Raw genomic sequence first — 27,050 nt, forward strand, 5'->3', positions numbered from 1 at the left:
TTCAAACTGTTTTTATGCCCAGTTGAATTTAACTCCTAAATAGCAACTGTAGTATCCATTACTTCTGGCTTCAAATTCAAGCAATACAGTTCTGAAAACTCCTCTTTCATCTTTCTCTCTCATCTTGCTGGGGGAACAGCTCCACCTTAGCTTATGATTATTAACCAAAATTCTTATTTTCATCTTCGGTCAGATAAATTTGTCCCAGAATGATAGAACAGTTCTGGCGGCCATAATTCAAAATGATCAGTTACTTATCTTGCAAGACCTTGAGTTTAACAATCTCATTTTACAGATAAGGACACTAAAGTAGAGAGAGGTTAATTGATTTGACCAGTTAGTAATAGACTAGATAGCTTGTTAGTTTCTAAGACAGAATTTGAACTCAAGTATTCTTGATCCAAACCTAGTAGTTTGTTTACTTAGCTGCCTCTTAGAGGTATAGCAAGGGTAAATAGTAACAGATGGGCAACTTCAGTGCAGCAACTGGTATTTGCAAAATGTTTTCAAAGACCCAGATTAAAGGGCAGCCTCTCCGCTTCAGGATAGATCCTTGCAGATGATTTGTGGAATTGATATAGACGACTGTCTTATGTGTCTTAATTGTGAAATGATATAGACAATATGTCAATGTCACAGCTAGGTTGTGATGTGAATTGTTGGAGGATTTAACATCCGTTAAATGTTGAAGTATTTATCATGTCTGTTATTAATTAGTATCAGGAACAAAGGTACAAGCACTTAATTTGTGTAAGAAAATAGAAAGCATCTGTCAGTAGGAAATGGAAAGAAGGCATGACTTCAGAGCAGACTTGAGCCATGATATGTTGCTTCTGTGGTTCTGGGCTTCACCTCTCTCTGAGCTATTCAGTTTCCTTAAGTAGGAATAATATTTGCCCTACCTATCCCATTGTGTTGTGAAGAAAGTGATTTATAAACCTTAGAGCGCTCTATGAATGCAAACTTATTAGCTAATCTCAGTGGGGTTTTTTTAGTTGTTTAAAGAATTATCCTATTTAATCTTTTGAAAAGAAAGTTTTGTCTTTTGGAATGAAAGCTGCACTTGCAGAAGCAGGCTCTTTTGGGTAGACTATGCTTTCATATTTAACCCATCCCTCTCTTACTCTGTCCTTACAGTCCCCCACACTCCACCTCCAGCCCCCCAGTTTGGAATTTGCTTCACAATCTTATACAAATGCACAAATTCTATCCATTCTTTAACATTAACGTCCTCAAAGCACATCCTGTCGCCTCCTTCAAATGCCTTATTATAGTGTCTCACTTACCCCATGTGGGGATATAGCTGGAGGTGGTGGAACATGTGTCCCAAAATCCAGAGGCATCACATGTTGGGGAGTTAACATTGTAGTTTCTCAGTCTCTCTTCCAAATGACTATGTTTCTGTCGATGCTGCCCTCCCTCCAATCATCTCCAGTCCCACTTGTACAATGAATTGCTAGATCTTGTCATTTTTACTTTTATGCCTTCTACATTCATCCCCTTCTCTCCATTCATACATTCCCAGACCATTGCACTATTTGTCCTAATTGCTCTGTTCCCAATCCCATCTATCTTCTTCTGATCTGTCAGAATGATTTTCTTAAAGAATGGATTTGATCAGTAAACTACCTTTATGATTAAATATAACAAATTTCCCTATTTAGTATAAATCTTGAATGTACTTCAAACTAATAGGTTAAATATGTGCAATCCTTTTAAAACTATTTCCATATTTGTCATGTGGTGCAAGAAAAATCAGACCAAAAAGGGGAAAACCATGATAAAGAAAAAAAAAAAAGCAAACAACAACCAACCAAACAAAAAAGGTGAAAATACTATGATTTGATCCCACATTCAGCCTCTAAAGTTCTTTTTCTGGATGCGGATGGTATTTTCCATCTGAAGTTTATTGGAGCTATCTTGAATCGCCATATTGCTGAGAAGTGCTAAGTCTATCACAGTTGGTCATCACATAATCTTGCCATTACTGTGTACAATGTTCTCTTAGTTCCACTCACTTCACTCAGCACCCTTCGTGTAAATCTTTCCAGGCTTTTCTGAAATCAGCCCGCTCATCATTTCTTTTTATTTATTTATTTATTATTATTTTTTTAATAGCCTTTTATTTACAGGTTATATGCATGGGTAACTTTACAGCATTGACAATTGCCAAATCTCTTGTTCCAATTTTTCCCCTCCTTCTCCCCACCCCCTCCCCCAGATGGCAGGACGACCAGTAGATGTTAAATATATTAAAATATAAATTAGATACACAATAAGTACACATGACCAAATCGTTATTTTGCTGTACAAAAAGAATCGGACTCTGAAATATTGTACAATTAGCCTGTGAAGGAAATCAAAAATGCAGGTGGGCAAAAATATAGGGATTGGGAATTCAATGTAATGGTTTTCAGTCATCTCCCAGAATTCTTTCGCTGGGCGTAGCTGGTTCAGTTCATTACTGCTCCATTGGAACTGATTTGGTTCATCTCATTGCTGAGGATGGCCAGGTCCATCAGAACTGGTCATCATATACTATTGTTGTTGAAGTATATAATGATCTCTTGGCCCTGCTCATTTCACTCAGCATCAGTTCGTGTAAGTCTCTCCAAGCCTCTCTGTATTTGTCCTGTTGGTCATTTCTTACAGAACAATAATATTCCATAATATTCATATACCACAATTTATTCAGCCATTCTCCAACTGATGGATATCCACTCAGTTTCCAGTTTCTGGCCACTACAAAAAGGGCTGCCACAAACATTTGTGCACATACAGGTCCCTTTCCCTTCTTTATAATCTCTTTGGGATATAAGCCCAGTAGTAACACTGCTGGATCAAAGGGTATGCACAGTTTGATAACTTTTTGCCGCCCATCATTTCTTATGGAACATTCCATTACATTCATATTGCCTCACTTCTTCAGCCATTCCCCAAATGATGTTGCCACAAACCTGTAGCTTTATTATTCTTTTTCACACATTCTCCAATCCAGTGTTTAGTGGAGGAAGACAAATGGACCTCTTTGCTGTTTCTCATCCACGGCATTCCATTTCCCACCTGTGGGGCTTTGCAATCTGTTCCTAGGTATAGAATGCATATTAACTAATTTCCATCTCTTATGATGCCTCAGTTCCTTATCTGTCAAATGAGCTGGAGAAAGAATCGGCAAATCATTCCAGTATCTTCACCAAGAAAACCCCAAATGGAGTCATGAAGAGTCACATACCATGGAAATGACTCAACAATAACCACAATAATATGATGCCTATGGCTTAAGGTACCACCTCTTGAGTAAAACTTTCTTTAATCTACTCTTCCCTATTCCACCCCCCCATCATACTCTTGATGCAGGGGGCCAGTACTCTCTCTTAAATTAGTTAGTATACACTTTGGGTTTACTCATGTGTCACTTGAGCAGAATATGTAATTTGCAATAGCAATATTGTTTTGGTTTTTGTCTTTGTATTATTCCCAGCTTGTAGCACAGTTCTGGCTTATAGTAGGTGCTTGATAAATGTTGATTGATTCTTTTGTTGAGTGGAAAACAGAAGCAACTAAAGAATAATGCCCATCAGTGAGAAGCTACTCAGTGAGGTGGTGGGCAGTCCGAATGTATTCAAGGTTGTGTGCTAGATCCATAAGATATTAGGGTTGCATGGGCTATGAAGTTTCCTTTCTTCCTTTAAAATGTAGCTTTGCAGTGTTACTACTGGGATTATATCCCAAAGAAATTATAAAGAAGGGAAAGGGACCTCTATGTGCACGAATGTTTGTGGCAGCCCTCTTTGTAGTGGCCAGAAACTGGAAACTGAGTGGATGCCCATCAGTTGGAGAATGGCTGAATAAATTGTGGTATATGAATATTATGGAATATTATTGTTCTGTAAGAAATGACCAACAGGATGATTTCAGAAAGGCCTGGAGAGAATTACACGAACTGATGCAGAGTGAAATGAGCAGGGCCAAGAGATCATTATATACTTCAACAACAATAGTATATGATGACCAATTCTGATGGACCTGGCCATCCTCAGCAATGAGATGAACCAAATTGGAGCAGTAATGAACTGAACAAGCTATGCCCAGAAAAAGAACTCTGGGAGATGACTAAAAACCATTACATTGAATTCCCAATCCCTATATTTATGCACACCTGCATTTTTGATTTCCTTCACAAGCTAATTGTACAATATTTCAGAGTCTGATTCTTTTTGTACAGCAAAATAACGGTTTGGTCATGTATACTTATTGTGTATCTAATTTATATTTTAATATATTTAACATCTACTGGTCATCCTGCCATCTAGGGGAGGGGGTGGGGGGTAAGAGGTGAAAAATTGGAACAAGAGGTTTGGCAATTGTTAATGCTGTAAAGTTACCCATGCATATATCCTGTAAATAAAAAGCTATTAAAAAAATTATAATGCAACCTTTAGTTTTGATTTAAAAAAATAAAAAATAAAATGTAGCTTTGACTGTGAGATTCTTTCTCCCTTCGTTGGCCCTCTTTCCCCTTACCCCCACTATCCAAGGAATAATATTTCTTTTTATGATTACTTTTTTATTTTAATCTAAAGCTTTTTATTTTCAAAATATATACACAGATAATTTTCAACGTTCCCTCTTACAAAACCTTGTGTTCTAATTTTCTCCCTTCTTTCCTCCTATCTACTCCCTTAGAAGGCAAGTGAGTGATCCAATATATGTTAAACATGTGCAGTTTTTCTTTACTTATTAACACAAATATTATGCTGTACAAGAAAAAACAGATCAAAAGAAAAAAAAATAAGAAAGAAAGCAGAATGCAAACAAACAAAGAGTGAAAATGCTATGTTGTGTTCTACACTCAATTCCCACAGTCTCTCTCTGGGTGTACTTGGCTCTCTTCATCACAAGATCATTGGAACTAGTTTAAATCATCTCATTGTTTTTCTTTTCTTTTCTTTTTTATTAGCTTTTTATTTACAAGTTATATGCATGGGCAATCTTACAGCATTGACAATTGCCAAACCTTTTGTTCCAGTTTTTCCCCTCCTTCCCCCCACCCCTCCCCTAGATGGCAGGATGACCAATACAAATCATCTCATTCGTGAAAAGAGCCACTTCCATCAGAACTGATCATCATCTTCTTGTATATAGTCTCCTTGTTGCCATGTATGATGATCTCCTGGTCCTGCTCATTTCACTTAGCATCAGTTCATGTCTCTCCAGGCCTCTCTGAAATCATCCTGATTCGTTTCTTATAGAATAATAATATTCTATAACATTCATATACCACAATTTATTTAGCCATTTCCCAACTGATGGGCATCCACTCCACTTCCTTGCCACCACAAAGAAGGCTGACACAGACATTTTTGCACATGTGGGTCCTTTTCCCTTACTGATTGACTTTCAGGAAAAATAGATCTAGGACTAAAGAGGTTCAAGGACATATTGACCAGCCTAAGGATGCTGCACCATGAAAGGCCTCTCATAAATTAAGGGGTGTGTGTGTATGTGTGTGTGTGTGTGTGTGTGTGTGTGTGTGTTGGGGTAAGGTGAAGAGGAGACATGAACTACATTAAAGTTCAAAAAAGGGACTTTAGGCCATAACAATTGCTTTTGGTTCTTTAGCAAATCAGTGAGAGGTTCTGTTCTCAGAGAAATTTCATAAATAAAGCAATGATTCATAAAACCAGAGGTCGTTTAGATGGAGGGCCAGAACACAACTAGGAATGGGGGAATATGCCATATCCAGGGCAGTTCCCCATGTCATCCCCTAAGGACTATAGAACTACATGCTCTCTGGAGAAGCTGCCCATTTATCCAAAAACAAGATACTCTGTCTCTTCGTTTCTGCCATTTTCTCTAGCTATCCCCCCATGCCTAGAATATTCTCTGGCTTTCTGTTCCAACCACTGACTTCCCCTGGCTTCTTTTTAAGCCCCACCTAAAATCTCATTTTCTGTAGGAAACCTTCCCTAACTCCTTTTAATTCCAGTGCTTTCTCCCTGTTAATTATTTCCTATTTATCTTGTGTATAGCTTACTTTTTATATACTTGTTTGTATTTTTCTCCTCCCTTGGATTGTAAGCTTTTTGAGGGCAAGGACTATATTTTACCTATATCAATTAGCACAATACTTGGCACATAGTAGGTGCTTAACAAATCTTTATTGAATTTACTCGGCTTTACCTACATGATAACATGATATGCCTCTAGATAACATGACAAATAGTAATTCAGGCTCTGTTTAAAGACCTCCAATGTTGGGGGCAGGACACTCTCTTGAGAGTTTTTGGACAGCTCTAATGATTAAGACTTTCTAAATCTTAAGAGTCATTTTCTCCTTTGCAAGAGCCCCAATTCTGCTCTCAGGTCAAACAAACAAAAAAACACCTAATATCTCTTATACATGCCAGGTGTTCAAATATTTGAAGATGACTATCATGTCCTCCTCTGAGCCTTCTTTCTGTTAAGCCAAGTATTCCCAGATCCTTTTCACTGGTTTTTCCATGTCATGGTCTCAGAGCACTCACCTTTCTATTGTTCTGGTTTCCTTGCTCTGGACACTCTACTTTTTCTGTAGGAATGTGGATAAGGACAGAACTTGTGATTCCATTAGTATGGAGAGGAGGAAAAAACTCTCTAGAAATGTAACCTGGTAATTTGGAGCACTGAGGCTTATGGGATTTGCCCCCTTTACAGAGCCCAATTTATTTGCACAAGGCCCAGGTCTTCTTGACTTTGAGATCAGCTTTCTATTTATTGTGCCACACTCTCTTTCCCATTTCTCAATTTTGTTGTTCAGTGTTTTGTTTTGTTTTCCAATTGTAACTGACTCTTAGTGACCCAATTAGGGATTTTGTTGGCAAAGACACTGGAGTATTTTGCCATTTCCTTCCCAACCTCATTTTGCAGATGAGGAAACTGAGGTAAACCGGGTTAACTGACTTGCTCGGGGTCACACAGCTGGTAATGTCTGGGACGAGATTTGAATTCAAGAAACTTGAATCTTTCTGAGTACAGGCCCTGCACTTGATCCACCTCACCACCCAGTCACTTTCTTAATATCTTTAAGTGTAATTCCCAGATTTGATACTAGAAACTGCAATCGTTATTTCCACCCACTGACAATCACAATTATATTTGTAATTTGCTAAAAACTGGACTATGAGACACAGAAGAGACTTCTTTCTTGTGAGGAAGTATTGTCAGGCAGGCTAAAGTGTGAGCTGTGTCTGAGCTTGGGATCCTCAGTGTCCAGTGTTCTGGCCATTGAAGTAGGGCCAGAGGAATTGCAGGGTGATCATGATGCGTTATCGGTCATCTCCATGAGGATTCATTCTGATGGTTCTCCCAAGAACTAAGGGATCAGGGATTGTTTTCTCCATGGCAGATCTCATCACTGACTCCTGCAAGCACTGGTGCAGTCTCTGACGATTTTCATTTTGCTGTTGGCCGTCTTGCTTACTTTTTTGCACGTGATGATTTATATAAGTTGCTTCCCTCCTTAGAAGGTGCTCTCCTTGAAGGTAGACATTCCTCCCCCATTGCTTAGCCCAGGGTCCAGCACATGGTAAGCGCTTAATAAATTGTTGATGATTGATTGCAGGAGGTCATCAAAAGTCTGGAACTTTTGGATGAAGTCCTTAAAACAGCTCAAAAAGGCACTGTTCTCAGAACATGAGCCAATGAGCAGCCTGCCCCAGTAATTGTGACATAGGCCACCTTTGTCTGGTTGGGATGAAATTCCTTGGGTTAAGTCTTGCTTGGGTCGGTAAACCTGGGGCCTTGGATAGACTGAAGGCCTTAGTGGGAACTCTTTGCCCTAATAAGAGTTGAATTGACCTCAGCCTCTATTATCACTGTCCTCCTCTGGCTGAAAGTCTCCCCTGGGGTGTGATATTCTCACTTGTAAAGGTTATGGCTGCTTGAATCTACACTTTCTGTTTTGCCCAGCCTTAGCCAGAGCCTTAACTATTGTGCAGATGAATAAAGGCCCAGGGTCAGAACCCCTGGGGTCCCGAGGCCCATGGGCACCTTTTGGGTAGGGATCCTGGATGAGGCCTTTAGCACTGGACTCAGGATAAAGGAGAGGACTGATACAAGAGATCTTACTTCAAGGTCAAGCACTCGGACTCTTCCACAATGCAGGTGGGGGGTAGGGGCTCGAATCCCACTAGTAGGTGTGATAACTGAGAGAGCAGCAGAGAAGCTGGTTGGGAGAATCTAGGCTACTTGGTTCTAGAGCAAGGATTCCAGACTTTTTTTTGTCTTATGGACGAAATGTTTTTTCTCAGAATGCTTTTAAATGCATAAAGGAATGTCACAACCAAAGGACATAAATTTTGTTTAAAAATTATTATAAAAAAAACAAACTAAAAAAAAACCCAACTGTACAGATTCTGGGTTAAGAATCAGTGTTTTAGAAGGCAGATCCAAAACCAAGTACATACCAGATGTAAAAACCCTTGTCGTGATCCAAGATCATTGATTTCATTGGTGATTTCACCTCAGTGTGTTTTTTCATAATATAAGAAGATTGTTCCCTTCCACCTTTAGCCAGTGGAAAAGTCCAGCTCCTGCCATTCTTTCCTCAGCTTGAGCTTTTCCTGCCCCCTTTTCTCATTAACATGAATATACTCAGCCCTTTTCCCAGTGATCCACCCCACCCCCTGGATAGAAACTAAGTCCCTAGTGGGGTTGGGGCTGTTTTTGTTGTTGGTCATAGAAATGCTTGCAGGGCTCACCTAATTCCCTTTTTGCTTCAGGTCATTCATTTGTTGTCAGGTTGAGCTATGAGTTAGAGCCCTGTTTTAGAGCATTAAAAAAAAACACAACAGCCTCCTGTTTCTCACCAGAGGGCAGGAGGCTGGAACCTTCCAACCCAGTCCAGATAATATAAACCTAGCTCTCTCTTCCTTGGGGACTTTTGAGATGGGGCAATCTCTGTAAGAGTGGAATGGCTGAAGATCTGGGGCTTTCTGAAATGTTGGCCCTTCTGCCTTGCTACTGGTTCTCCTAGCTGGCCTTATCTTGCTTGGAGGTCAGGAAACAATGGGATTGCTGAGAAGGTAAATAAATAGTCTTCTAAAAGCTGCTGGTTGTAAACAATGTTTGCCAAAGTCTATCTCCCCAGAACAGTTGGGATGAGATACTGAACCTGTGTCAGGGAAGGTGCAAAGAAGAGAGGTTGGGATGAGAGAATTAACCATATGCTGCCAGTGGAGAAAAACAAAATGTTAGTTTCTGTAACTGCCTTCATTAATAGCTCATAATGACAATTTAAAAAAACCATTCTTTTAAAAATTCTTTAAAATCTTATTTTAATGAAGCCTTTTGTTTTTTAACCACTTTTATTTTTGAATATGTCCTTCTCCCTTCCTTGACCCATTAGCCAATCATCCCTTGTTTCAAAGCATTTGAACTCAGATCTTCCTGACTCTAAGCCTGGTCTCCTATCCACTGTACACTTATTAGCAGTGGAAGGTGACAGATCACTTGGTTCTTCTAAGTTTCTTACCTATAAAAAGGAGGGAAAAAAAAAAAAGATCCATTTAGGGAACATCTAGATTTGGTAACGGCTGGAAATTAAGAAAACATTTTTCCTTTTGAAACCCATATCTAAAATAGTTTTAAGAATTCCATTTTGGGTGTGAGGAAAGGTATTGTGATACAGTCCAAAGAATGAAAGTTTTGGAATGAAAAGGTCTGTTACTTGCCTTCCTGTATGATTATAGACTAATTGCTCTCTTTTGCTAAATGACATTTTGTAAAATGATTAGTCAACTTCCAAGTTTCCTTCTAGCTCATATTACTAATATTACTCAGACATATAATATGGATTTTAAAGCTATTGAGTGTTTTTCTATATATTTATTCACTTAATCCTCACAATAACCTTAAGGCTAGATGAGGATAGTTTTGTTTTGTTTTTATATTTTTATTTTTTTTCTGTTATACATGTACATTAGTTTTTAAAAATACACATTACTTTATGAATCATGTTGGGAAATAAATATCAGAATAAAATAGAAAAACCACTAGAGAAAAAAAAAAAACATAAGAAAAAGGGGGGAAAAAATTAACAAGTGAACCAAGTGCACATCAGATGAAAAAAGCCATTTCACCAGCAATCTCACCTCAGTGTGTCTTTTCATAATGTAGGGAGAAGATTGTCCCTGTCTACCTTTAGCTAGTGATTTATATTCAATCTCCAGAGGATAGTTTTTAGTCTCCATTTTGCAGCTGTAAAGCTGTGTCCCAGAGGTCAAGTGGACAAAGCCTTCTGCTTTTCAGGTCATTGTTACAATAGATCCTATGTTGCCTATATTTTTATAATCCTAATAATAATAATATAATCCTAATTAGTATATAATAATATAATCCTAATAAAGAAAAAAGTCCTCGTATTTTTTGTGGTAGTTCATAAGCTTTGCTTCCCAACAATTTTCTCAGCAACTTAACTAAATGCTGGCATGTTTCCAGCTCCACTTTCACCCTTCGGTGCCTAGCCTTAAGTGATGTTTATTCAGTAATATTGGGCTGTCACATTAATGGAGGGAGAAGAGCTGTTACCACTAATAGGCTTATTGGGAGAATTCTCTGGACAACTAGGTGAGGAGAGTGCTGGGCCTGAATTCAAGCCTGACTCAGACACTTACTAGATGTGTGACCCTGGACAAATCCCTTAACCCACTGTGTCTGGTTCTTCATCTGTAAAATGAGTGGTGGAAGAAATGGCAAGCCATTTCAGTGTCCCTGCCAAGAAAATCCTAAATGAGGTCACAGAGAGCTGGATACAATGAAAAAACATCAAAGGATTCTCAAAATTTGTCTTCAGACTTTTTCCTTGTCGTTTATTCTTCCCTGCAGCGTTGCTCCTTTCCCCCATTTCTCAGCCCCACTTTTAGGGCAACCCTACACCCCCTCAAAAGCATGGAAATCATGATAATATCTTTTTATCCTGATGGACCAAGTGTTTCCCTGAGGTCAGAACAGACGGGAGGAGATGATCCATAACTACTGATTATAATGTTGAGGGGGGAAAGGAGGGAAGTCTTGGAAATGAGGAAAAAGGGGATACATTGCTTACGGTCCCTAAAAGGAAAGGGAGACACAATCATTATGTGTACTTCTTTCTGGATAGGCCTGTGCTTCTCATTTATGGAGGATATGAAATTTTGAATGATAAAGTTATATTGACTGTTAAGGGGAGAAGGGAGAGTGGTGGATATTGGGGAATTCATATTGTCAGGGTGGAAGGTGAGAATTACATAATCAAGCAGAAGGGGAGACTGTGGGAGGTGATAGTCAAAAATTGGAGCTGTTTGGGGCTGACCCTTCCTCATTTCCAGGATTTCTTTAGCTTTCCTCTTTCTTGATTCCAAGTTATCTCTTTATCTACCGTATTACCAAGACGGAAGACCAGCCATTTTCTCAGGTTCTCATGATCTCTCATACTTCCCCAAAATAATTATGTGTAAGAGATAAAGCAATTTTATTTTTCTCAGAAATTTAGATTTAGGTATCAAACTCAGATATGTACCAATCCCTTAAAAAAACCCCACAGATTAACATTGTCTTTATTTATCTTGTTAAACACTAAATTTTACTTTACTGGGATGTTTTGTGGGCTACAAATTTGACGGCTCTGCTCCACATCACCAAGAACCATTATGAAGTAACTACAACAAGAGAATGCTGATCCCTGACACAATTGTTACTTTGTGTTCTCTCCAGGGCTGCACAAACCAATCCTCATCTTCCCACAAAATTCAGTGCTCTCTCTTCTCCTTCCCCCATTTACCAGCGCTGTAGAAATCCAAAAGGCCATACTTAGCCTAGCTGGGACAAGAGTCCCATCACTGCCATGGGAGCTCCAGGCCACTTTCTGTTCCCTTGTCACAGATCTCTCCTCGGAGCCTCCTGATTTTTCTGTCTGGAAGCATGTCTCACTCGGACTTTTTCTTGGCTCTAAGACATTATTTTAAAACTGTTTGGAGGGGAATGGTAGGAGAGTTCAGTTGAATGCCTCTTCAGCCCCTCTGTCTTGGTTCCACCACCAAAATAATGGTTTAAGAGAAATCAGAATTGTGAAAAGTTGTGGATTACACGCTTGAAATAATTGATAGAATAGAAAAATTTGAATCCGTTTCAAAGAAAATAACTGATTGAGAATGCAAATATACAATCTAAAAGACAAGAAACAAAAAGCAGTAATGTTAAAAGAAAACCTAGACATCTTAAGAAAAAATGCATGTTATTATATTTCATTTAATGCATATTATTGTATGCATTAAATAAGAAATTATGTTAGAAATAATATAAGAAAACTGCATGGATCTCATGAGCGTAGAAAATAAAGTTCTGATTGAAAGAAGTCTCAGATCACATATCTTCTGCTACAAATTCCAAGACTCAGAATTGTTAAATTTAACAATTTCAAAGCCTAACAGTAAATTCTGCCTGCTATCTGGAGAAAGACCTTCAAATATAATAGAAAGTTAATTTGAATAACATAAAACTGTTCTGTATCCACTCAGAGGGAAAGGAGTAATGTTTTAGAAAGAATAAATAAGTTCAGTGTGCCATCCAGAGTGACCTACCTGCAGACTTGAACCTAACCTTTACTGAAAAAAGATGTTCAATAAAAAAGTTCTTTGAAGCATTTTAGAAATAAAATGGAACTTGATCAAATTATTTGCTTTGTAGATACCCCAGACAACTAAAAAGCAAAAAATTAAACAGATACAGCAGTCAAGAATCACAACAAAACAATGGCAGAAAGACCATTAAGAGATTTCTTCTCAAAAGTACACAGGGGAACCAAAGATGAAAGCAGAAGGCAAATAGAAATGATAATGGAAAATCAGGTTTAAAACATCATGGACCAAACTTTAAAATACTTCACCTATAGATGAATCAATATTTTTTGCAAGAAGGAATTGCAGAATGGGAAGGAGCATTAAGAAAAGGGAAAAAAGAAGAGAAAGGAGAATATATAACATACCTTAATCAAATCAAAGGTTAACAATGAAGGAAAAATAAAAGGGCGATGGGGACCATACAGTGTATATAATCTTCAGAGATTTTGCACTCGGAGAGAACAGTGGTCCTGTCTCGCAAGAGTAGTCCAAGCAATAGACATTCAGAAAGGCAGGAGGCCATGAACCCAGGGAGAATATTTAATGGTAAAAGGTAGAAAAATAACCGTGGGGAGGAAGAGGATTAATAATGAACTGCACAGTCAGGGATGTGGTGGGACAATATCCTTTCTGTCATCTGCAGGAACCCTTAATTTGTAAGAGTGAGCCACAACAGAAAAAGAGAATCCAAGGAGCCAGATTATAAAAGATAAGCTCTAGCCAGTGCTGGAGGGGTTATGGGAAGATAGACACTTGTGGGTAATAGATAAATCAATTCATGATGTTGATGGGAGCTTTAGAATTATGTAAATAAAGTGACCAAAATGTCTTTGCCCAGCCACCCACAGATTCTATTAGTACACACACCTAAACAGGCTACTGATAAGAGGAAGTCCCAAAATAAAGCAAAATATCGATAGCAGCACTTTTTGTGTAATCAATGAATTGGAAACAAAGTAGATTAGGGAATGGGAAACAAACTGGTAAATGACTATATTGGGTTAGTATTGTAATGGAAGAAAGGAGAAATGTGATGAATATAGAGAAGCATCCAACATCGTATGAATTGATGATGTGTTGAGAAGAGCAATAACAACAATCTAAACAAAAAGAACCTGTGCTATTACAATCAAAAGTGAAGGAGTCATTGCAAAATGTATATGAAGAGCAAACATGATGAGAAAGAAAACATTTGATCTACTTCCCCCCCCCCCCCCCCCCCCCCCCCCCCCCCCCCCGCCCGCCCCCCCCCCTCCCCTTTGCTGAGATGGAAGGGCTACAAGTACTACATACATTGCACATAATTTTAGCCTTTTGCAATGTATTAAACACATGTTGATTTTTTTTTTCTTTCCACTATTTGACATATAACAATAATAGTTAGCATTCATAAAGTGTTTTAAGGTTTGTAAAGCTTTTTATAAATAGCTCATTTAAGGGGAATTAGGGGCTGTTATTATCCTCATTTTATATATGAATAAACTGAGGTAGACAGGTTAAGTGACTTGCCCAGTCTCATAGACCTACTAAGTTGACAGAGACAGAATTTGAACTCTGGTCTTCCTGACTCCACAAAATGGCTCAGGGTGGGGGAGGTGATATAAAAAGCAAAAGATGGAAGTAATTTTATTTTGTTTTGTTTGTTTTTTAAAGAATCCCTGTAGAATTTGGAATCTAAGAACCTTAGTTTTAGTTCTAGCTCTGCTCCTGAATACTTTTGTGGCCTTTAGCAAATAACTTAATCTCTCAGCCCTCAGATTCTTTATCTGGAAAATGAAAAGACTGGATTGTAATCTAGTCCAGTCTAGAATCTGATCACTAGGTCACCTCTGGGGGTATTTTCTGCTCTAAGTCTTATCATCATAAATCTCATAAAAAAGCAATTTCTCCCCCCTGCCTCACTTAATAGTATTTATTTTTTCCATTTAAATGTAAAAAATAGTTTTCAGCATTCACTTATAAGATTTTGAGTTCCAAAATTTTTTCCTCCTTCCCTTTACTCTCTCAGATGTCAAGCAGTTTGATACAGGTTTTATATGTATTAAACATATTTCCACATCAGTCATGTTGTGGAAAAAAATAAAAAAGAATTGGGACAAAAGGATAAAACCGCGAGAAAGAAAGAAAAATGAAAATAATGTGCTTCAACCTACATTCAGACTCCGTAGTCCTTTCTCTGGCTATTTTCCATCATAAATGAAGAAACAAATTCTCAGTGCATGATTGTCTTAAAACCCTCCACAATGAAAATTATATAGTCTCTTGCTTCATAGACCTTCAAAAAATAAAATCATTTAAACCATGGAACCAGTTAAAACTTCATGTCATATAAAGATGAGAGTAAGTCTTTTTAGATGTCATGGAAAAGAAATGTTAGAGTGATGATGGGAAAGAATCCCTTTTCATCTGTAAATGAGAGAATGGCATCTAATGACCCAATAACTGAATTTATGGGAATGGGAGTTAAAGTTTTTTTGTCCAAACTCTGTGAAGGATGTTTGGTCTGATTCTTCATGACCTCATTGGTGGTTTTTTTTTTTGTTGTTGTTTTTTTGTTTGTTTTTTGGCAGATACTGAAATGGTTTGCCATTTCCTTCTCCAGCCCATTTTACAGATGAGAAAATTGAGGCAGGGTTCAATGACTTGCTTATGGTCACACAGCTACTAAATGACTAGGGTCTGATTTGAACTTAGGATGTTCTAATCTTCCTGTTACCATATCCACTGTATCATCTAACAGCCCCATTGTGAAGGACAGAAGGAAGATAGCTTATCTGGCCATCTAGTAAGCCAGAGATCCTCAAACTTTTTAAATAGGGGGCCAGTTCACTGTCCCTCAGACTGTTGGAGGGCAGGACTATAGTAAAACAAAAACTTTGTTTTGTGGGCCGTTAAATAAGGAAACTTCATAGCCCTGGGTGAGGGAGATAATCGTCCTCAGATGCCGCATCTGGCCCGTGGGCCGTAGTTTGAGGACCCCTGTAAGTAAGCATTCAACAAATGTTTGTTGATGGGCTTGATGAGGGATGATGATGTCAGGATGAAGTGAAGGGAATAGGAGAGAGGGAACTCCTTAGGAATCATCTCTTGTTGAGTAAAACTTTGAGGCAAGATATTTGAGAAGAAAGGCAGAAAGATTAGTGGGGGATGTCCACTTTTCCAGGTCCATTTGGGGGCAAAAACTCCTTAGTCATTAATCTTAGTGACTTCCCTCTTATTCTATATCCTATTTCATTTATCCTGTCCTATATATTCCATTTATTCTATCCTATATATTCCATTCTATATATTTCATTTATCCTGTCCTATATATTCCGTTTATCCTATCCTGTATATTCCATTTATACATAGCATGTTGTTACATTAGACTGTCAGCTCCTTGGAGTTTGGAATGCTTTTTACTTATCTTTGCAACTCCAGTGCTTAGCACAGTGCCTGGTATGCAGTAAGTGTTCTATAAATGTTTATTGATTAATGGTAGTCAACTTCTTTGAGCCTAAATTCAATTCAATAGAAATTATGGAGGGGGTAATATGCTGTTGTAAGGCTCTAATAAGATAAAATATAAATTAATTTACAAACCTTAAAGTGTTCTATAAATGTCAACTTTTTTTTTTTAAAGAGGGAAAGTGATAGAGGGTTTAAAAATGATGAGAGAGAGAGAGAGAGAGAGAGAGAGTGTGTGTGTGTGTATGTGTGTGTGTATAGAAATGCTACTAGCCTTGAATGTAAAGAATTTTCTGGCCAGAGCATATTACATACTAACCAACTTAAAAACAAAATCTGATGGAATTAATTTGCTGTGTGATAATCTGATTAACTTTTCTTCCTTAAAGAAAAACACTCTTTAGCATTCTTTTCTTTTTAAATTTTGAGTTCCAAATTCTCTCCCTCCCCTATCCACAGAGAAGGTTTTGATCAGAACTGTTTCACAGTTGATCTTCATTAAACCTTCGTTGTTACTGTGTGGTGATCCGCTGCTGATGGGCATCCCCTCAATTTCCAGTTCTTTATCACTACCAAAAAAATCTGCTATAAATATTTTTGTTACACATAGGAGTTATTCCTTTTATTTGATCTCTGTGGGATGCAGACCTGAGAGTGATATTGTTGGGTCAAAGGATATGCATAGATTTTATAGTACTTTGGGTTCCTTCCTTAAAAATAGGGTAGATGTTAAGGTTCTTATGGGTGGTCTAAAGCAAAAAAGTAGAGAGTAATAAATAAGACTAGTGTCCAAAATATGGAATGAAGAGAATTAAAAGAAAAACAAAATGTATTTAATTGGATATTACTCTGTTTTCAAAATCTGCTACCTTTTTGGTGACATGAACTGTTAATGGCACTGTTAATGGAACAAGCATTTATATAGCCCCCACTGTGTGCCAGGGACTATGCTAAATTGCTTTTTAAAAATATTGTTGCATTTGATCCTTATAGCGACTTTGTTGTTTTATTCCCATTTTGCAGTTGAGGAGACTGATGCAAACAGGTTAAGTGTCTTGCCAATGGTCACATAGTAAATTATCTGCAGCCAGATTTCTACTCTGGTCTTCCTAGTTCCCAAGTCTAACATTCTCTTCACATCATTAGCTCCAGTTAACTAGCATTTATTATGTGCCAGATACTATGTTAAATGCTGAAAATAGAAAAAAAAAAAGACAAAAAGATCCTGAGTTCAAGGATCTTACAATCCAATTTGAGAAAACTGGTCATATGGATAAGGATATACAAGATAATTGCAAAGTAGATGGAAAGTAATCTCAGAAGGAATGGTACCAGCCTTTGGGTTTGATAGGTTACCAAATCCATGTTTTACAGCAACATCTTACACCAATCAATTAGGTTTGGGAAGCTTTCTGTGATCTCTGAGATTTCTGAACCCTATTGAACTCAACACATCTTAATGGTTTTATCTTTTAATACATAAGAAGGAAATATTAGGTACAGGTGGAAAAATAAAGGGAGGCATTAGAGACATGAAGAGGATGGAATTAATTCAGTAGGGGATTTGACAGAGTGGATGAAAATATATATTAATCAGTTCTAATGTGGAAGCTTCTAAAAAGACAATTTCAAAGAGACTACCTCTGCCCTTCAAGGACGTTATATTTTAAAGGGGGAGGCCACCAGCAAGAGAAGGGTGGTTAGTGGGGGGACCTAGGGGAGAAGATTAACACATCGTCTCTGGCACTAGCTGGGTGGGGCAGGGAAAGCTTTTCTCAGTCCTGCTCAGTGCTCCGACCTTCTCTCTGTGATTTCTCTTCCCCCTTCTCCCCTTAGAATGTGAGTTCAGGGGAGCAGAGACTAGTTTTATTTTTTATCTTTTTGTCTTTCTTTGGCACTTAGTAGGTGCTTAATTAATGCTCCCCAACTGCACAGAGGATATTCCGAATTTTGGCTCCTTCTGTATAGATCTTTCTAACAGTTCAAGCTGTCTGGAGATCCGGGCTCTGGTCTCAGGTATCTGAGGGTCCCTTGGTCCAGGAGCAGAAACCGACAGCCCCAATGTCTGTTTTCTGCCGGCACAGGCCCAGTGACGGGCCCTGGACTACCTGATTTCCCCATGCTTTTCCATGTTACTTTTCCGATTCAGTCAGAGTGGGCATGTGATGTGGCTCCTCACTAGTCTGGCCCCTCTCAGACCAGCTGCAGAGGAAGCTTTCATGGACGACCCACAGCGGGGGGGGGGGGAGGCACACAGCCTGTGTCTGAGGTGCTAACCCCAAGTCAGGGACCTACTTTCAGACCGAGTAATCGCAATTAAGGAGTCCCACCGAGCGAGGTCTGCCGGGATCAGGCTCGGGGCAGAAAGCCGAAGTGGGGATGCAGTCTGGGGTATGGGAGTCAAGGCCCCTTGGCCCTCCCCTCCCACCACTTCTCGGGGAGTGGAGGAGGAGGGGGCCAGGCACCTCCTGCCTGCGGTGGTCTGGGTCCCTCCAGGCAGACTGGGAGGGGAAGGTGAGCTTGGGAGAAAGTAAAGAAGTGGGGTCTGGCCAGAAGGAGGTCAGCAGAAGTCGGCGGGTGCCCCAAGGCCCAGCATGCAAAAGCTCTTCTGGTCCTTGAAGGCATCTTATGTTCTTGTCCTTTCAGTATTGTCTTCTCTGTGCAAAGCCCATGTTTTCCAGGCTATCAGCTTACTTATGTTCAAGTTATTTTCCACTGAGGTGGCTCATTTTCTCTCCTTTGCAACCCCATCCCCCTATTTCACCAAGAGTTCAGCTGGGGTGGCTTTCTAAACAAGTAAGCAGGGAAACGCGTTTTCTTTGACATTGCTGTTGTTTAATATTTTAATTTTTAACAATTAATACATATATATATATATTGTGTGTATATAATGATACATAATAAAAATAATTATAATTAATTTAACAGTGAGCACATTTAACAATTACACAATGTTCCTGTCTTTACTCCAACATCTTGGCTCTGCCTCGTTTCCCAATTACATGTTAAACTCTTTTTCAAATTTAGAGTTCCAAATTCTCCCCATCTTCCCCTGAAGGTAAGCAATTTGACCTACGTTATACATATGTGGTCAAGCAAAACACAATTCCGTGCAAGTTATCTGTGGGAAAAAAAAAAAACCACAAACAAAAAAACTCCCAAAAGTATCTTTGATCTGTATTCAAGCTCTACCAGTTCTTTTTGTGGAGATGACCAGCATCTTTAATCATAAAGTCCTATGGAACTGTCTTGGATCATTATATTGTTGAGAATAGCTAAGTTACTTATAGTAGATCATCATACAATTTTGCTGAAACTGTGTATAATGTTCTCATGTTTTTGTTCATCTCCCTTTACATCAATTCATATTAGTCTTTCCATATTTTTCTGTAACAAATTATTTTCCTTATTGAATTTTTCTGCCTCCTACCTGCTTTTTTTTTTTAATAATAGATTTTTATTTTTCAAAATACATGCAAAGATAGTTCTCAACATTCACCTCTTCAAAACCTTGTGTTTCAAATTTTTCTCCTCTCCCACTTCCATAGACAGGAAACAATCCAATATAAGCTAAATATGTACAATTCTTCTAAACATATCTCCACATTTATTATGCTGCACAAGAAAAATCAGATCAAAAAAGGTGTGTGGGGGAGATGATGCTCATCATTTCTTAAAGCACAATAGTATTCTATAGCAATCATACAACTTGTTGAGCCATTCCCCAGTTGATGGCATCCCTTAGATTTCCGATTCTTTGCTGCTGCAAAAAGAGCCACTATATAAAGGAAATGGAAACTGAGAGGATGTCCATCAGTTGGAGAATGGCTGAATAAATTGTGGTATATGAATATTATGGAATATTATTGTTCTGTAAGAAACAATCAGCAGGATGATTTCAGAGAGGCCTGGAGAGACTTACGTGAACTGGTGCTAAAGGAAATGAGCAGAACTAGGAGATCATTGTATATAGCAACAAGAAGATTATACAATAATCAATTCTGATGGATGTGGCTCGCCACAACAATGATTTGTGATGAATAAAGCCATCTGCATCCCAGAGAGGACTGTGGAAACTGAGTGTGGACCACAATATGACATTCTCACTCTTTTTGTTGATGTTTGCTTGCATTTTTTATTTTCTTTCTCATATTTTTCCTTTTTGATTTTTCTTGTGCAGCAAGATAAATGTGGAAATATGTATATTAACCTATATTAGATAACTTACTGTCTAATGGAGGGGGTAGGGGAAAGGGAGGGAGAAAAAAGAATTTGGAACACAAGGTCTTACAAAGGTGAACGTTGAAAACTATGCATGTGTTTTGAAAATAAAAAGCTTTATTTAAAAAAAAAAAGAGCTGCTATAAATTTTTTCGTACAGATAATAGATCCTTTTCTTTTGGTTTATCTCTTTGAGATACCGCTCTAGTAGTGGTATTGCTTGGTTGAAGGGAAGGTATGATTCTATAACCCATTGGGTTCTAAATTGCTTTCTAGAATGATTAAATCAGTATACAACTTCACCAGTAGTACAATAATGTTTTAATTTTCCCATATCCTTCCCAAACATTTGTGATTTTACTTTTATGTCATATTAGCCAATCTGACAGATATGAATTGGTAGCCCAGAATTGTTTTAATTTGCATTTCTCTCATCAACAGTAATTTAGAGCATTTTTTCACAAGTATAAATAGCTTTAATTACTTTGAAACTTTGTGTTCATATCTTTTGACCATTAATAAATTGAGGAATAGCTCTTATTTCTATAAATTGGACTCAGTTTTGGGAAATCTGCATTTTTTTCTATACATTTTCCACATTTATTAAGCTACATAAGAAAAAACAGATCAAAAAGGAAAAAAAAATGAGAAAAAACAAAAAGCAAGTAAACAACAACAAAAAGTGAAGAATATGCTGTGATCCACACTTAGTTCTTACAATCCTTTCTCTGGATGCAGATGACTCTCTGTATCACAAGTTTATTGGAATTGCCTTGAATCACTTCATTTTTGACAAGAGCCATATTCATCAGAATTGATCTTCATATACAGTCTTATTGCCGTGTTGCTGTATAATGATCTCCTGGTTCTGCTCATTTCACTTCCAGGCCTGGTCCTTTATCTACTGTAAGGAATTTTTATTCAGATAAAGGTTAGATTAGATGGAGATGGCCCCTGAGATTCCTTTCTCTGGAATTTTTTGGTTACTGATTGTCCTTTAATACCCCCAGAGACTGACATCCTGTGATGTCATTCAGTTCAATTCAGTAAACATCCATTAAGGTACCCACTCCATGAAAACATAATTTAGCTTAAGCTGAAGTTGAAAATACATGTGTGAAACAAAACTAAGGCAGCCAAAATTAGGAAAAATAGGAAACTGGGGGGAAATTTTTTTATTTCTCCATTTCTCTGCTAAAAGCTTCATTTTAAAAATATATGTAAGGAACTGAACCAACTTTATAAAACTAAGATCAATTTCTTAGGTGATAAATGGTCAGAGGATATGAACAGGCAATTTTCAAAAGAAGAAATCAAAGGGATCAATAATCCCATGAAAAATTACTCTAAGCCACTTAGAATAATATAAATTGAATCAGTTTCAGGATATCACCTCATATCTCTCAGATTGGCCAATATGAAGAAAAGGAAAACAACAACATGCTTCAGGGGGGGTTGGAATAATAGGAACACTAATGTCCTATTGGTGGAGTTGTGAAGTGGTCCAGCCATTTTGGAGAGCAATTTGGAATTATGCTGTAGAATTGTATATTCTCTTTAATCACTTTCTAAATCTGTATCTTGAAGAGATGGAAGAAAAGGACCTATTTATACAAAAATATTTATAGCAGCTCTTTTTGTGGTTGCAAAGAATTAGAAATTAAAGGGATGTCCTTAATTGGGGAATGGGTAAACAAGTTGTGATACATGATTATGATGGAATAAATTATGAGCAAGATGGTTTCAGAAAAACCTGGGAGGATTTTTATGAATCCATTTCAAAATGGAGTGTGCAGAAGCGGGAGAACATTGTCTTCAGCAACAGCAATATTGTACAATTGTCAACTGTAAGTGACTTAGCTACTCTAATCAAACCATTGTCAAAGACTATTTAAAAGGACCTGTGTGAAAAATCCTATCCACCTCCAGAGGGAGAAGAAATCGGATGGAAAACAGATTGAAGCATATTTTTAAAAACTTTAAAAATTTTTCATGGAGTGTATATATGTTTTACAACATGACTAATATAGAAATGTATCTTGCATGATTTCACACGTGATATTGCTTGCCTTCTCAAGGGATTGGGGAATGGAAGGAGGAAGAGAGAGAGAATTTAGAACTCAGTTTTAAAAATGAGTATTAAAGAAGTTTAAACTTAAATAGGAAATATTTATTTATTTATTTATTTATTTTTTGCCTTCAAAAAGTTTATTTTTTTATTTTTATTTTTTTATTAATTTTTTTTTTTTATTTAATAGCCTTTAATTTACAGGATATATACATGGGTAACTTTACAGCATTAACAATTACCAAACCTCTTGCTCCAATTTTTCACCTCTTACCCCCCCCCCCTCCCCCAGATGGCAGGATGACCAGTAGATGTTAAATATATTAAAATATAACTTAGATACACAATAAGTATACATGACCAAAAAGTTATTTTTCTGTACAAAAAGAATCAGACTCTGAAATATTGTACAATTAGCTTGTGAAGGAAATCAAAAATGCAGGTGTGCATAAATATAGGGATTGGGAATTCAATGTAATGGTTTTTAGTCATCTCCCAGAGTTCTTTTTCTGGGCATAGCTAGTTCAGTTCATTACTGCTCCATTAGAAATGATTTGGTTGATCTCGTTGCTGAGGATGGCCAGGTCCATCAGAACTGGTCATCATATAGTATTGTTGTTGAAGTATATAATGATCTCCTGGTCCTGCTCATTTCACTCAGCATCAGTTCGTGTAAGTCTCTCCAGGCCTTTCTGAAATCATCCTGTTGGTCATTTCTTACAGAACAGTAATATTCCATAATTTTCATATACCACAATTTATTCAGCCATTCTCCAACTGATGGACATCCACTCAGTTTCCAGTCCCTAGCCACTACAAAAAGGGCTGCCACAAACACCCGCGCACATACAGGTCCCTTTCCCTTCCCTATAATCTCTTTGGGATACAATCCCAGTAGTAACACTGCTGGATCAAAGGGTATGCACAGTTTGATAACCTTTTGAGCATAGTTCCAAACTACTCTCCAAAATGGTTGGATTCGTTCACAACTCCACCAACAATGAATCAATGTCCCAGTTTTCCCACATCCCCTCCAACAATCATCATTATTTTTTCCTGTCATCTTAGCCAATCTGACAGGTGTGTAGTGGTATCTTAGAGTTGTCTTAATTTGCATTTCTCTGATTAATAATGACTTGGAGCATCTTTTCATATGACTAGAAATAGTTTCAATTTCTTCATCTGAGAATTGTCTGTTCATATCCTTTGACCATTTTTCAATTGGAGAATGGCTTGATTTTTTATAAATTAGAGTTAATTCTCTATATATTTTGGAAATGAGGCCTTTATCAGAACCTTTGACTGTAAAAATATTTTCCCAGTTTATTGTTTCCCTTCTAATCTTGTCTGCATTAGTTTTGTTTGTACAAAAACTTTTCAGTTTGGTATATAAATAGGAAATATTTAATAAAATAAAAATGCACCTAAGATGCAAAAACTAACTGCCCTCACCTTTCACCTCATCCCAAATGGCCCACATATGTATACTGGGGATCAGATATTCTCCTGATCACTGATTGATGGGTTCACGCTTCCTTTCTGGTTTCCCTTCCTGTAGGTATCCGCCCTTACAAATGTGAGATCTGCAACAAGGCCTTTACCCAGCGCTGCTCCTTGGAGTCTCACCTGAAGAAGATCCACGGGGTGCAGCAGCAGTATGCGTACAAACAGCGCCGGGACAAGCTGTACGTCTGCGAGGACTGCGGCTACACCGGCCCGACCCAGGAGGACTTGTACCTGCACGTGAACAGTGCCCACCCTGGAAGTGCTTTCCTCAAAAAGACATCGAAAAAACTGGCCGCCATTTTACAGACAAAGCTGACTTCTGTTCTCCAGAGGAATGCCAAACTGAGCGAGGAGGACAAGTGAAGGGCCAGGGACTGACACTATGAAGTTTACATGTTTGATAAGTTTATATGCTGGTTTTGTCCCCCCCCCTTTCTTTTTAGATTTTTTTTTTTAAATTAAGAAACGTTCAGATCTCTCTCTGTCCCTTCAAGATAGTGGTCTCCTCCTTCTTTGATCTGTTATGATACTGTCACTTATATAATGTTGGTGTCGTCTTGAAACTGAGAGAAGTTGAAGCAAGACTTGCCAAAAGGTTGTTCTGTGTTTTGTTTTGATTTTTTTAAACAGGGGCCACTGCTGTGTTTTGTACAATCGTTGTTAAGACTCTGTCCAGAGGTCTTCTTGAAGACACTCCCATTTTTATTCTATGAGATCCTGGGTCACTGGTACCATGAAGGAAAGTATCCTCTCTCAGATGTTGTTAGATTGAGAATGGGATTATTTCCTTTCTAACCGAGTTTACAGAAATTATTTTAATAAATGAAATGGCCCTATAAAACTTTTTTTTTTCTAAGAAGAGATCAACTATATTTTCTTGTCAGGCTTTATGGTGTGAACTTTGACTTCAGATTGTGTTTTTGATTGTTTTTGTGATTGGTTGGGAAGGGAGTTTTAAAAAAAAAAAAGACATTGAAGGCAGCTGAGAGCTGGAGCAAAAACATCAGCTAAAGCTGTGCAGTGTCTAAAATGCAGATCTTCGAGATTTCCTGCCCTCCCTTCCTTTGGCAGTCGTGTTGGCACCTTGTGGGCACACTGGCAAGGTGCTGCTGCAACTGTAAAAAAATAAAATAAAAGAAGGTAATTTCACAAACCCCTTCATTTTGCTTTATTATCATGGAGGCAGCTCCACAATATACATAAGACATTGTTGAGACTTCACAGTCTCACTCTCCATACTATCCTACAAGCTTGCAGGATGGGTCCTAATTCTGTTCCTTCTAAGCAGGTTCCTTTTTAACTCCTATTTCTAGGACTTAAAAAATCAGGGACTGTAGGGGGGAAATCCACACATTGGCAATGTGTGCTAATTGACCTTTGTCTCCATCTTTCTCTGTACCTGGAGTGAGACCAACTCACTTTGTGAGGAAAAACAAATGAAGTATTTCTTAACCAAGACAGAGTAAGAGGTGCTAATGGCCCCAGCCTGTGTGGTCTCAATCTCCAGCACTACTTGTTGGGCAACCCTGTCAATTTAGAGCTCAAAGGAGCCTTCGGTATCATGTAGTCCAACCCTGTCATTTTACAGAGGAGGAAGTCAAGACCCAGAGAAATGAGATGACTTGCCCAAGACTACAGTCATGAATGTAGCTGAATATTAATAATGATTAGCCAGCCTTTGTACAATGCTTTAAAGTTTATAAAATATTTTACAAATGTTAACTATTTTATAGAAGGAAGGAAAGCATTTATTAAGCACCTACTGGGTGCCAGTTAATGTGCTAAACACAGATACCTCATTTGGTCCTCACAGCAACCGTGGGAGGCCAGCCCTGTTAAACTTCCTGTTTTCCAATTGAGGAAACTAAGGACTTATTTAGAGTCACATAGTCTTACAGTTTCCTCCCTATCATGTACTCTTCCATCTAGTGACATTGGCCACATTGTTGTTCGACAAACAAGATACTCTATCTCTTAGCTCTAAACTGATTTCCCTATTCTCCCTTCTCTCCTCTGTCTGCTGTTTTCTCTGGCTTCCTTTAAGACACAATTAAAATCCTATCTTTGATAGGAAGTCTTCTCAAACCCTCTAAATTCTAATGCCTTCCCTCTCTTTGGTCCTATTTTTCCTGTATTTGGCTTATTTGTACATAATTGTTTGCTTATTTTCTCCTTTAGATTCTCCTTCAGGGCAGTAACTTTTGCTATTCCTCAGACAAAACAATGTGCCACTTTCTTTTTCACTGGCTGTCTCTCATGCCTGGAATTCTCTCCCTTTCCTTATTTCTACCTTTTAGTTTCCCCAGTGTCTTTCAAGCCTCCACAATAATCTTGAAATTAAATTCTGAAAGAAGACTTTCCTGATCCTCCTTACTGTTATTGGAAATTAACTTTGATTTATCCTATATGGACCTTTTTTGTAAATAGCTTTTTGTTTGTTTAGACTGTTGTTTTATTTTTTTTAATTAAAACGTTTTCTTTTCTATTTTTTTTACAAAGCTTTTTATTTGCAAAACATATGCATAATTTTTCAACACCTCCTCCCTTTCCCTTCCTAGGCTCCCTAGAAGGCTAGTAATCCAGTATATGTCAAACATGTGTAGATCGTCTACACATATTTCCACAATTTTGCTGCACAAGAAAAATCAGATCTAAAAGGAAAAAAATGAGAAAGAAAAAAAAGCTTTCAAACAACAAAAAAAGTGAAAATACTGTTCTGATACACATTCAGTTCCCAAAGTCTTCTTTCTGGGCGCAAATGACTCTTTCCATCACAAGACCATTGGAACTGGCCTGAGTCATCTCATTGTTGAAGAGAGCCACATCCATCAGAATTGATCATTGTATAATCTTGTTGCCGTGTATAAAGATATCCTAGTTCTACTCATTTCATTCGGCATCAGTTCATGTAAGTCTCTCCAGGCTTCTCTGTATTCATCCTGTTGGTCATTTTTTACAAAACAGTAACATTCCATAACATTCATATACCATAATTTATTCAGCCATTCTCCAGTGGGCATTCACTTACTCAGTTTCCAATTTCTTGCCCCTACAAAAAGGGCTGCCACAATCATATGGGTCCCTTTCCCTCCTTTGTCTCTCTGGGATATAATCCCAGTAGAGACACTGCTGGATCAAAGGTGTGCACAGTTTGATAACTTTGTGAGCTT

The 27,050-nt window shown here is 38.0% G+C and overlaps 1 protein-coding gene across 1 annotated transcript in view; it reads left to right on the forward strand.

Annotated features, from left to right (window-relative positions):
- The window catches only part of OVOL2 (ovo like zinc finger 2), a 52,956-nt gene extending 26,640 nt beyond the window's left edge, over positions 1-26,316 (forward strand). The window contains exon 4 of the mRNA XM_031951070.1: positions 23,933-26,316. Coding sequence (XP_031806930.1) covers positions 23,933-24,243 — 311 coding nt within the window. The 3' untranslated portion in view covers positions 24,244-26,316. The remainder of the gene's footprint in view (positions 1-23,932) is intronic.
- Positions 26,317-27,050: the final 734 nt, after the last annotated feature.

Source organism: Sarcophilus harrisii, chromosome 2, assembly GCF_902635505.1.
Source record: "Sarcophilus harrisii chromosome 2, mSarHar1.11, whole genome shotgun sequence".
In the NCBI taxonomy this organism is placed as follows: Eukaryota; Metazoa; Chordata; class Mammalia; order Dasyuromorphia; family Dasyuridae; genus Sarcophilus; species Sarcophilus harrisii.